The sequence below is a fragment of the Opisthorchis viverrini genome, assembly GCF_000715545.1.
Source record: "Opisthorchis viverrini unplaced genomic scaffold opera_v5_70, whole genome shotgun sequence".
NCBI lineage: Eukaryota > Metazoa > Platyhelminthes > Trematoda > Opisthorchiida > Opisthorchiidae > Opisthorchis > Opisthorchis viverrini.
The window spans coordinates 731169-744227 of NW_008751726.1; the positions used below are offsets into that span (position 1 = coordinate 731169).

Here is a 13059-nt window from a genome sequence, read left to right on the forward strand (position 1 = left end):
GTCGGTTCTCCGTTTCTGTCCCTCAAGGAGAACGCGGATGGCTTGTTTCTGCGGCGATATCTGTTGTAGCCACAACTTTCCTAGCAAGAAATCTAAGTTGTGCGCCTCTGTTTTACCGCGTCTTCTAGACAGTTGTCCCCTTTACTTACTTACACACTTACTTATCACAAGGCAATTGAGCTCAAATCCTGTGAGCTCTATTGTTTCTGTTGATTCATTTCTACCAAAGCAACAATGCGGTAACTGTTCAGAGCTCTTTACGGCCAGCGGCTCTGTCATTCCGTCACTTGGCACGAATGATGAAGTACTTGATATGTCGTATTGGGTGACTGACTAAGTTCGTCTGCTCGGGAATCAAATGGTATGTAATTGTGGGTATGGATTTCTTAACCACGCACTGTGCCCGCACTGATGCCCAGGCAGGAACCGTTTGGTTCTCCAAACTACCTCGTACAGTACCCCATCCATCGATACACAAAATCACGTGTTTTTTGCCGTAACACCCCAGAACCAAAAAGCAATGTTGTAGTCAGTTTGCTACCGGAATTCTACAGTGTACTGAATATCTCGCGACCTTCTCTGGGAATGGCCAACTTTCTGCAACACACCATTAATACAGGTGGTCATGGGCCAGGAGGGTTCTAGTTCATTATCAAGGTGAACTTGGCAAACTGCCCATCCCCCTCACCATAGTCTCCATCAATCGTGCTGGTTAGAAAAAAAGATCGCACTTTATGGATATCTATGGACTACCGTCAACTAGATCAGGTTACTGGATGTGACTCGTTCCCGCTCCCACGTATGGACGATACTATTAAGAGAGGCTGGTTCGAAGTGTATGTACATATGGACGATGTGTATCCAGCCCTCTTCAAAAAAAGGCGGAAAATCTCTGGTGACCCAACTGACAGAGCTTATTTGTGCCCCTGCCTAGGCTTGGGCGATCTGGCAGTATCCCAGCCCTAGTGCTTCCTTCGGGTAGCATAGCAGCTAGGCACCGGAAGGGTGTTACAGCTGAACGATTTATTTTTTTAAATCTTTATGGAACGAAGAAAAGGTGCCTGTAGAATGGGGCATGTCAACAGGTACGCGGACGCTGTGTGAAAACCACCGTGGCATCAGCCTGTTAGCTATGGCATCGAGGGTACTCTCTGGCCTTACTTTTCGAAGGCTGACTGAACACTGGGAGAGGCAGATCCGTGAAAACCAAGCTGGGTTCCGTCCTGCAGATTCCAAAACAGCATGACTGCTTCCAGCAGCCAACACTGGTTGTATTTCTTGATCTGATAGCTGTCTTTGACTCTGTGGACCGTCAGACACTATGGCGGTGTCTGTGAAGCAAACCTGTCCCCCATAAATTCTTGACCCTCCTTAAGGTCCTGAACGCTAGCTCCCGCGGCCGCGTGAAAGTCTACGGAAAGCTCTCATCTGAGTTCATCACATCAAACGGTGTCAGACAAACCTGTCCTCTTTCATATTTCCTATTCAACTTCGTCATTGATGCGACCGTGAAAGACTCACTACCAGCCTCTAATGCCTATTGGGTCGAAGTGCTGCCGGAGTGTTCACTCACAGATATCGAGTACGCAGACGGCATAGCTCTTCTTGGATCTGACCCCGCGGTAATACAAACAACATTAAATAATCTAAATAATTCTGCTTCACAGTTTGGCATGCGCTTCACACCCGCAAACTGTAAAGTGCTACTGCAAGACTGGGTGGACTGGAATCATAGCCTCATGCTTGCGGATAGGCCGATTGAGGTAGTAGTCAAATTTGTCTACCTGGACAGCTGTATCGGTCCCGGTGGTCTAGCCAAAGATGATATTTCTGTCCGGATTGAGCAGCTTTTGTGAACCTGTCACCAGTGGCATAGGCGTGCTGAGGACGTCAAAAGTCCTTCAGTGTTTGGCCATCGATGTCTTCTGAGCATTACCCGGGTCTGGTGGGAGTACCGGATTAGCACTGCTGAAGTACGTCGAATGGTATTTGGAAGAAATAACTCACTCCTGATAGATGAACTGATCACACTGGCCTGGCCACATGCTCCGTACGCCAGTCGACCGAATTCCCCGAAGGGCTCTTTTCTCACCACCACGTGAAGCGTGGAGAAGAGCCAGAGTCGGTCACACAATCACTTGGCAGCGAAGTATAAAAGCAATTACAAACCAACTCAGCTGCGCTGGTCATTGCCATCTTCCTGGATGGGAACCCCGAGATGGGCGATATCAATGTTTAGAGACACTGTCAGACATGGCCCAGTCGCGCCCTCAATGGCACTCATGCATCCAAGCTAGTGCCTTCAATGCATAGCTCCCTGCCCAATTCCCCCACTTAAATGTGCTCCCGCCTCCAATGCGGAGCTACCCACCCGAACCAAATTATCGGTGAACGAAACTGGCAGCTACAACCACTGTACGGCAAGTACGCGGTTATTACAGCTGACAGTGATGAGTTCGTTCCGTAATTGAATTACGTCAGATTTCTCTGTTTTGCAAGAAATATGCTCGTGTCAGCTGTTGTACAACCAACGGGTGTTCAGAACTATCCTATGTTTCGTATCCCGAAGCACTGGAGGCAAATATTTCCGGCTTACTAAGCGAATCACTATTGGACTTCGGCTGCTGTTTGTATGCTGGAGCGCGTTTAAAATCCGTGGAAAGCGTCAGGTGACGTAGGGAGACCGTTTCTCCATGCAGTTAGGGTGTCGGATATAGGTTACTCAGGGTTACACTCCAGGAGCGCAGTCTCTGTGACTACGGGGTCATATTTCGAAGACCATGTATTCAGCCGCATAAAAAACAACCACTGCGGCAACGATGTTCCAATTGCGGATTTTCGATTGTGATGAAACATTCGCTGGTGTGGAGTGGCATTGGTGGCGGTGCACAACGAAGATTTATTCGAATGGCGCTTCTCGTATAACTGTTTCCCAACGACTGATCTGAGGACCACTTGATCGTACTGAAAGCGCAGTAGCTTTCCACAAATTTCCATTTAATCACCACCTGACTATTCTCCCTTGGGTTGAATGAAGTGGTCCGACTGATGGCAACGCCCTTTTCACGAAGAGATCGCCTAACCTCATCTGAAATGAGTGGGGAACCGTAATTATAACGCGTGAAACTGGACAGGCCAACTGTAGCAAAGTGGCACAAGACCATCACCACAGACGAGCGTATATGTGGACAGGGATAGGCGAACGGGAAACGGGAATTCTCGTCTACGATCACCAATATATATTTATTTCGATTCGTCGAAGGCGATGGTCCTTTAAAATCAATGCTCAGACCCTCGGATGTCCGCGTGGCTTAAGTGAGTGTACCACCAGATGGCTTGAAGAAACGTGGTTTGAATTCCGTACGCACATGACATTTCTTAATGACAAGTCAGAGGCCCTCTAGGGAGAATGGAAGATTTTTGGCACGAACAAAATGCATCATGTGTGTTGTTCCATCATGGAACAGAGTTGCATGTAGGCGTTTTGGATCCAGCTGAGGTGAAGTGTTCGCACCGACACTAAGAGGGCGTGTCAGCGGCTTTGTCTTCGATGCCCGGCCTGTATGTCAAGTAAAAAAATACTGCGATAACTCCACCCGCCAACGTTGGATTTTGTCATTACCCCCATTTTGTTGTGTTGAGTACGTGAATGCAACGGACCGCTAATCGGTTACAATCTTGAAACGGGTCCCGAGTAGATAACGCCTCCGTTTGCGCACCGCTTCGACAATTAAGCACGCTTCTTTCACTGGCAGACAGCGTACGTGAGAGGAGTGCGACTGGTCTGCCATCTTGATTGACTGTAGCTGTAATCGCAACATCGGACGCCTCAATTTCGAGTATCAGAGTTGTTCTCGGATCGATAATGATCACGGCTGCATTCACCAACTCTTTTTTGAGTCTTTCAAACACTTTTCGGACTAAGGAACTAGGAAGGTTGTATTGTGAGTGATTAGGCAGATTTTGTCAGAGAAACGGCTTTCTAACGAGAACAGTACGCGGACAAGTCAACTACACGTTGAGACTTCATGCCCCTCGAAATGGACAGCTGTTGCAAGATTTTGGAACATTCATGGTCTGGTTCTGATGATACCTTCAGTGATTCCAGTCGACGGACTTCCTCGAAGTGCTCTTTTCGCACAACCACGTGAAGGGTGGAAGAGAGCCAGAGGCGGCCAAACAATGACTTGGTAGCGAAGTATGAAAGCCATTATCAGCAAACTCAGCTGCGCTGGTCACTATCGTCTTTCTGCATGGGGACCCCGAGACGGGCCACATCAATGGCTAGGGACATTGTCAGACATGGCCCGGTCGCGCCCTCAATGGCACTCATGCATCCAAGCTATTGCCTTCAATGCATAGCTCTTTTTCCACCCCCACATTTTTGACAGCCCACTGACAATGCTCGATTTATGCACCAATTTATCAGCTCCCGCCTGCAATTCGCAGCCACCTACCCCCCCCCCCGAAACCCCGGGGAACGAAACTCCGGNGATGATGATGATGATGATGATGTTGTTGTTGTTGTTGTTATGCACTGACAGCCGTAAAGCGGCAATCTGGCAACAAACTACAAAGCGTTTGCACAAATTTATCATGGTTCTGTTCTCCGTCTTGCTTACAAGTATTCAAAAGATGCCGGGCGAAAATTTCATTTTTTGGTTGTACACAAATTTCTCGCAAGTTTGCAATAGCTGATTCATTATTCTAACAGTCTTTTATGAAGCAATAAACACTAGGAGCAATGTATTGAACAAGGGTTTCAACTTATGTGGTGAACGGGAAGGAATGGACTCAAATTCGCGAAAGTACAATTTAATGTCCCCTGATATCGCCCAGTCTTGAGTTTTGGGATCTATATGGAACCGTTCAGGACGTAAGAGCACATCCATTGTTCCATGAACATTTTTGGATGAATAGATTGTTGTGTTTGACCAGGAGTGGAGTGCGGCGACAATCAGAGCAAGAACACGGAAGACCGAGGGACCAGAAGTTAGGGTTTATCCATCCAAAACTTTTGCACTGCGAACTGAAGCGATAAAAATTGATTCATCAATGAACGATGAAACCCTAAAAAACAGGACAAGTAAACAAGACCCATTTTACTGTTCTTCGGCCGCTTCCCTTAAAATGCAATGATCGAGCCCCAAAATATGACCCTCTAATTAGAGGGAAACAGCTTGTCTCCTGTAATCCACAGTGCACCCACATAGTTCGTTCAAATGGCAAAGACGAAACCGCATCCTACAGGCGACTGCATTAAATCCGATCTTTCCGATGCAGAGTTGGAACCAGCGTGTCATCGAACAAGAAGAACCTCGCCCAACACTAGTTTACCGTGATTATTCAGAAAGTGAAATTTCATCATCATCATCATCGACAGCATGACAGCAGTGTTAACACCGTGTGTGTGTTAACAACCATGATTTATCCCCATTTCTAATTTTTTCCAATTTTTTCCTATTTCTAATTTTATTCCCATTCTAATGCAGACCCAGGAAGTAACTTTGTTATTCTCATACGACAACAGCGCACCCACACCTATAGTCTGCGCAACAGAGAGGCATCAACTACTTTATGTGACCAGCGCAGCTTTTATTTTTTTACGAACTGCCAAAGGACACACTTACCAACTTGGACTTGATGTTGTGACTATGTAGACCATACTTCCCATATATCATTAGCTGGTAATTTTTACTATATTTTCATCTCATGTACTAACTTTATCAAGCGATTGAGGCGTATATAACGCCATTCTGTTCTGTATTCCTGCTCTCTACCTGAAGCCACTTTACTCTTGCAACAGATGCCTTTTCTCGAAGGCAAGATGGCCCAAGTGGTTAGAGCGAGAATTTACTGACCGGAAGGTCCGCGGTTCGAATCCGACCTCCGCCACTCGACTTCCCCTGTCTAGGCTTGGGCAACCTGGCAGTATCCCAGCCCTCGTGCTTCCTTCGGGTGGCATGGCAGCTAGGCACCGAAAGTGGTGCCACAGCTGAACCCCTTTCTCGAAGACCAGCTGAGGAACTGGCTTCTGGTGATGTGGTTGAATGAACAGGGACAGCTGAAGAGTGACCCCAAACCCTCTGAACGCTTCGGTAACAAGGAGTTTGTGGTCACAGTGTGGACAACTTCGAGTGCTTCATCTTGTAGATAGTCGGGATGGTCAACGTCTTGTCATCGTCCCACGTAGTTGTGTTAGGGACTCATGTGAAAGAATGCCTCTCATGGGTATGGAGTTTGGTGTGGACCTCGAACAGCGGGTATTCCCGATCCCCTTACTTTGCGTAGTGTAAGAGTAACCGCCTCCTTGGTGCCTATGTCTTACATTTGTTCCACTGGTTATTTCGAAACGTTCCCCGATGTATCATATTCGTTGGTCATTTGCCTGTCCGTCCATGCTACTCCTTTCGTTCATCATCATTGTCAGCTGTAATAACTGCGTACTTGTCGTACAGTGGTTGTAGCCGCCGCAGTTTCGTTCACCGATGATTTGGGGAGGTAGGGTAGGTAGCTCTTCATTTGATGCGGGAGCTGATAAATTAGTGCGTACATACAGCACTGTCCGTGTACTGTTAAGTTGAGGAATTGGGCAGGGAGCTATGCATTGAAGGCACTAGCTTGGATGCATGAGTGCCATTGAGGGCGCGACTGGGCCATGTCTGACAGTGTCTCTAAACATTGATATCGCCCATCTCGGGGTTCCCATCCAGGAAGATGGCAATGACCAGCGCAGCTGAGTTGGTTTGTAATTGCTTTTATACTTCGCTGCCAAGTGATTGTGTGACCGACTCTGGCTCTTCTCCACGCTTCACGTGGTGGTGAGAAAAGAGCCCTTCGGGGAATTCGGTCGACTGGCATATGCAGCACGTGGCCAACCCAGCGCAACCCAAGCAGTGTGATAAGTTCATATATTGAGGATGGGTTATTTCTTCCGAATACCGTTTGACGTACTTTAGCGTTGCTGATCCGGTGTTCCCACCAGATTCGGGCGATGCCCCGAAAGTATCGATGGTCAAACACTAAAAGTCTTTTGACGCCCTCAGCGCGCAGCGGCCAGTTTTCCCATCCATACAGTAATATGGAGCGCAACGCAGCATTGTAAACTCGACCCTTGACAGAGAAGCTGATGCCACGCCTACACTACCGGTGACGCAGGTTCGCAAAAGCTGCTCTGGTCTTCCCAGTCCGGATGGAAATACCACCTTTCACGAGACCACCGGGACCGATGCAGCTGCCGCTGGCGCATTATCCATTATGGCCGAAATAATTTTAAGACCCAGGTGCCTGGTGCTGCTCAGATGGTACCTACTGTGCGCAGCCGTATCAGGAATGAGGCAGTAATACTCTTCCCTGGCGACCACGGGTTAGGCCAAACCCCTGCAACCAGGTGAGTCAGGTGAGTCATCGGCTGAGATCAGGATCCCAAAAGAACACCCTACCGTCCACTGCCTCGTGGTTCAGGCTCTTCTCATTACCCGCCTTGTGACAGCGTTTTGTGAGAATATACTAACTTTCTTGTTTCAGATGCTCGTCTTTGGTCGAAATCTTAGTCCTGAGCATTTTTTTAAATTTTTGCAGATCCGTGTTCCACTTAGGCGTTGAATGATGTCGGCCACTTCTGATGTATCTGACTGTTTGGACTTGATTAAAGAAACGATTGAAGAAGACCAGGCACACACACACGTAATCGTTGTGTTTGGAGCCTCAGTAAGTTGTAATATTCGTCCAAAAACATTGTTTCTTCAAGGGTGACCTAGCTAAGAAAAAGACATATCCTTGCATTTGGTAGGCCTTTTTGCTTACTCTTCATCAGACTTCTTATAGGTGGCTATTTCGTGATGTCTGCTACCAGCAAAGACATTCGTTATTGGATACGCCCGTTCTCCCCTGTCCGTAGTCAAGATCAGGATTCATTCAGAGCCATACATGAAGGTGAGTTTCTAACGAACCATATTTCAAGACATTTCGGATATTTATTTCATTTTACTGCGTGTGGCATCCGGATCTTAACACTTCATTTTTTTATCCGGAACTTGTCCAACAAGGCTACCAGCAAAGACATACGTTATTGGATACGCCCGTTCTCCCCTGTCCGTAGTCAAGATCAGGATTCATTCAGAGCCATACATGAAGGTGAGTTTCTAACGAACCATATTTCAAGACATTTCGGATATTTATTTCATTTTACTGCGTGTGGCATCCGGATCTTAACACTTCATTTTTTTATCCGGAACTTGTCCAACAAGGTACTGCCGGATAACCTAGAACTGTTTGAAAACTTTTGGTCCCGCAACTACTACATTCAAGGAGACTACTCTGATTCTGCAGGATTTCAAGAACTCAACCGATTTATCGAGACCAACTGGGGCAAACATGTGAATAGGGTCTTCTACCTTGCTGTTCCTCCAACCGTCTACATGCCTATCACTTCGAATATTCACAAGTGTTGTATGTCTGAAAGGTGAGTTCTTTCCTAGCTTCTCGCGTAAGTTGACGGATACATTAGGGTCAAATCAACCTAGGTACCACAAGAGCGCGCTTTCTAGCCTCGTTTACCTACCTCGCTGAATACGCTGGCTGTGCTTAGAAGAAATCCTTCACGATAAATTTCGTTTTGATTACGTTTGGAGGACCAGTTTTCGCTAAGCCTGTGAGATTTTCAAACTTCGCAATAGAATCCCCTGTACTTTATGGTGAGTTTGCTTTGGATCGCGGAAAGTGCCACTCAATTTGTATGGAAAGAAACCCTTTAATAATACATTTGTTTGTGACCAGTTTCCGTTACAAGAATGCTTCCTTACCAAACTTATCAGAGCTTGCTTTTAGAGAGCAAAAAGCTCACGTGGCTCGGGACGATGTCATGTTTTAATTATGATAAATTAGCTGTGAGTGTAGTGGACACTCGGTCAACGTTAGGTATGGAGTATGGCTTAGGGCTGGAAGGGCCCACTGAAAGTTACGTAGCCTTCCCCCTGTCTAACCTTTCACAGTACAACTAACCATTCGGATGTGCTGAATTTTTCACGCATTGCATGGTATTAATTCGTTCAAGCTTACTGGTAGTAGGTTTTCAGTTATATTCTCTCGAGCGTTATTTTCAATATCGAATCCTCTAGGGCTCTGCTGCTTACGATAACTAGTATATCATTTGTATTATGAATACAACGTTTTAGGTAAATTAAAACAAGGACGCCTTGAGTCGGATTGAGCCAGAGACTTCTTGCTTATGTCCCATTTCATTCAGTTATTTCACTACGTGGTTAGCGCTATCATATGGCACTTCTGGCCCGTCTCGTAGTCCGAATTGTTGGAAGGACATAACTTAAACGACCATACCATGGTGAGCAGTACTGATGCCAATTCTGTTATGTACAAAAAGCCATTTTCATCAAATTAACAGAAGCATGAGAATTAAAGTTACCGATGTGCTTCGAGCATCTAAGTGGCATTTTCGCCGACGAATATCAAGCCATTACATTGGCGCTTTTGAGGATTTGTGGAAGAAGGTTCCCGTAAATTCTACCAAATCAATAGTTCTCGATCGTTTTCTTCATCGTCGGGGTGGTGGAAATTTACTGTTTTAGTAGTGGCAGAATCTCGCTGACACCAAACTCATTTGGTTATCAGGGCTGAACCGACGACTGTATGGTTCTGACAAATATCAGTGTAAGGTTGCGACCCCCAGATTGGAGACCACTAAAGTGGACAACAACCGTGCTGTTTAACGGAACTGTGGAAACGAGCAGTATTTCGAATGGTCTAGATCGCCAATCTGCTCTTCCAACCATCAAGTATTCTCAGAAGCCCCCCGCAACTGCCTAACCCAGGTGTTCATAAGTAGTCCGACTGGTACTTACTATTCGTGCATCGGCGACCGCATGCTTCAAACAACTCAGTCGCCATTCTCGTTATATCGGTATACCTCGAGGATCACCAGAAAGGATCTCTGCTTACTACCGTTTTGTCTTCGTCTTTGTAGCCTGGATCAAGATACTTGCTACCTATAAGGTTTAAGGCTAACCAGTATGGAACCAGACGGATAGTCGTCACAGCAGACTGTTGTGCACTGTCCAATACTCATTCCAGTTGAAATTGACAACGTTCGTTGTCACAAACTACAGTCACCTCCTATCATTCCTCTGCACTGAGCCTGTCCAGCAGTTCACAAAGCGGAAGCAACTTTCCTTGGTACAGGATCTCCGTTTCATTGTGTATCGCATTAGGCCCATAGCTGGAATGGCGCCCGTAATATGCAACCTTTCACATGTACCTACTTTCTGTTGGCCAAGCCCTTCCCTAACTTGAACCCACTGTTTTCTACGTATAACTCATGTATTCCATATTCGTCCACAATGCCTCATGAACTTTTGACCTTTAACGTGTTGAACCGACTTTGATGAACTTTTCACGTGAGATTTTCGACCCATCGCGTTACCACGTGCTGTGCGCGCACATACGTCGCTAACTCAGATCGATTCGCCCTTCTTTCTGGGATTTCTCTGGACCTGCGCCAATTCGTGCAACAGTTAGACGGAAATCACCATAATTTGAGGCTTTATCTCCTCTGTAATGTACTACTCATAAGGTTGCTGAAAATCCACGACCGGTTTCGCCCTTCTTGGGGGTCATCAGGTAGGCGCAGTTCCCGGGTTTCCGTCAACCTTATGTTCTACTTGAAACCAAATTGCACGAAATTAGCGAATATACACTCATTTGCAAATTAATTTGGTTTTTTCGAGAGACTCACCTGGAACCCAGCTGAATCTCTCGTTTGTGATGTTCTCAGGCAACTGAATGTGCTGTACCAGGCCACCTCATGTTTCAATCGCTACGATATTCGAGGTATCGTGATACGTGCATAACTTTGTAATGTACTACTCATAAGGTTACTGAAAATCCATCGACAGCCCACGACCGGTTTCGCTTTTCTTGGGGCTCATCAGGTAGGCGCAGCACATTCAGTTGCCTGAGAACATCACAAACGAGAAATTCAGCTGGGTTCCAGGTGAGTCTCTCGAAAAAACCAAATTAGTTTGCAAATGAGTGTATATTCGCTTTATCTCCTATATACGTGTTTTGCACGTGTAGTACCGCATTTTGTTGATAAATCCCAGGAATTCGCAATTCCTGGCTTGTGACTCCGCGCGTCACTCAATCGGACTTCCCAAAATACGCCACGTACTCTGCATCACGACTCACCAGACCTTTACCTTGTCGGGGTTGTCCCGCGAGCGCGTTTTAAGAACAGTTTGAAAGTAATGTTCTATACCACAGGCCTGTTTTCTTTATTCGATCGAGATGAGCAGTCTATCTTCACAAAGTTCCGCAAACCACTTTTGCCTGTTCCCGGGATTCATCCTCCGTGAAGGCGGATAAAGCTTGACTGTAGTTACCCGGCCATCCAAATAGCGCCAGTGGAGCACACTTTTTTATCGAAATAAACCTCACTGCCAAGCGCAGGCACTTTGGGTTTGCTGGAGCATCTTTGTTGATCCACTCAGGTAGTTGAAATACATCGTCTTCTGTTAGACACTTCGGATATGACCACGAAAAAACTGATAGGTTAACTGTGTTTATGTACACTAAGAGTAGTAACAATAGCTTCCCAATCTTGTCCGTTGTGATAGGAGTAAACGCTGATGTGTTTCAGTAGACTATAGCTTACCTGAGGTACCTCGCGTTGTCGATCCCGTCATGTCAGATCGCATGGGACAAGTCAACTTTTGCCAGGTCATCACAGTCCGGTGTACGTGGCTTACATATGATTTAAGCACAGTGACGAGTGTTCATTTTGTGCGCAAGATCGGACTGGCGAATAATTACAGTTCCTTATGTCGGTCTCTGAATGGCAGATGTTATTGAACGAAGAAAATCAGAGCTACCATGGCACTCCGCGAAAAGTGCATACAATCGAACAACTTTTTAATGAAGTAGCCGTCAGTGTCTGCTTTGTCACAGGTCAATCCTGTCAATCTTGTTGAAAGGACATTTGATGATGCACTGATAACCACTACACCACCTTTCTCTTGTTTTATATTATTATTATTATTGCAGACTTTTGTTGTCACTACCAAAATAGGTCTCATGGGTTCGTTCGTGGCTGGTGAATTCACATCAGATTGAGATAACCCGTACAATCACAGAGAGTGGGAGAGAATAGTCCGCAACGAACCACTTGCTTTGATTTCCTAGCGGAGGAGTTAGCTAGACGTTTTGACGTAACAGCGCCGCATACATACCCAACGCTTTGGATGAAATACAAGGAACTTGGAGAGCTTTAATCCATATTTGGCGTGCCATAATGGAAGAATATCGGAGGACTTTTACTATTCAGTGTGATTGAAATGTCCGATTAACCGCATTCACAATTGAATTTCAAAAACAGTTTCTCTAATCTAATGAAGCACTCTCTGCACGTATCGTTTATCTGAGGATCGCGATATCGGAGTGGTGGTCTTGTCTGTTAACCAGCCAGGTTGAGGATCACACTCGAATGACATTTGGAATAAGCGCTTGCTTTCGGCCAGTCTGCGGGATACATGCACACCAGATAACCCGGAATTGACGAGTGAAGTCACTTATGCATTGCATTTTTGTGGAAGGTGTGTGTGTGTGCATGCTTAGACAACGCACCCGCTGATGACCTGGCAACTCGGATTCCGAAACGGGTGCACGGTGTTACGTGCAAGTTAGAAACTTTCATCTCTTAGACCATCCTAATCTTACATCGACAAACAATAAAGCTGCTATGAGGACAATTTAAAAGTGATTTCCATGCACGCTGCAGTTGTCACCTCTAAATGATCTTAGGGCAACATAATGTGATTCCGAGAGATATTAAAGTGAAAAAGGTTGCCGGTAGCTGAGGCTGTTGCTATCAGGCTGCGTAAACCTCAACTCTGCTCACATACTGTTTGCCTGTTGTTTATCTCGGGCACCTTTACATGAAACACATCATCATCTCACATACTGCCTGTTGTTTATCTCGGACACCTTTACATGAAACACATCATCATCATCATCATTGTCAGCTGTAATGACCGCGTACTCGCTCGT

At 46.1% G+C, this 13059-nt stretch overlaps 2 protein-coding genes across 2 annotated transcripts in view; one reads left to right on the forward strand and one right to left on the reverse strand.

The window, feature by feature from the left end:
- Positions 1–7608: 7608 nt before the first annotated feature.
- Positions 7609–13059, forward strand: part of T265_04324 (hypothetical protein) — a gene marked incomplete at both ends in the record, with an annotated part of 40013 nt that continues 34562 nt past the window's right edge. The window contains 4 exons of the mRNA XM_009169033.1: positions 7609–7751; positions 7817–7935; positions 8057–8136; positions 8250–8464. Coding sequence (XP_009167297.1) covers positions 7609–7751; positions 7817–7935; positions 8057–8136; positions 8250–8464 — 557 coding nt within the window. The remainder of the gene's footprint in view (positions 7752–7816; positions 7936–8056; positions 8137–8249; positions 8465–13059) is intronic.
- The window catches only part of T265_04325 (hypothetical protein), a gene marked incomplete at both ends in the record, with an annotated part of 5646 nt that continues 3145 nt past the window's right edge, over positions 10559–13059 (reverse strand). Inside the window, 3 exons of the mRNA XM_009169034.1 lie at positions 10559–10672; positions 10751–10831; positions 10894–10969. Of these exons, the coding sequence (XP_009167298.1) occupies positions 10559–10672; positions 10751–10831; positions 10894–10969 (271 nt within the window). The remainder of the gene's footprint in view (positions 10673–10750; positions 10832–10893; positions 10970–13059) is intronic.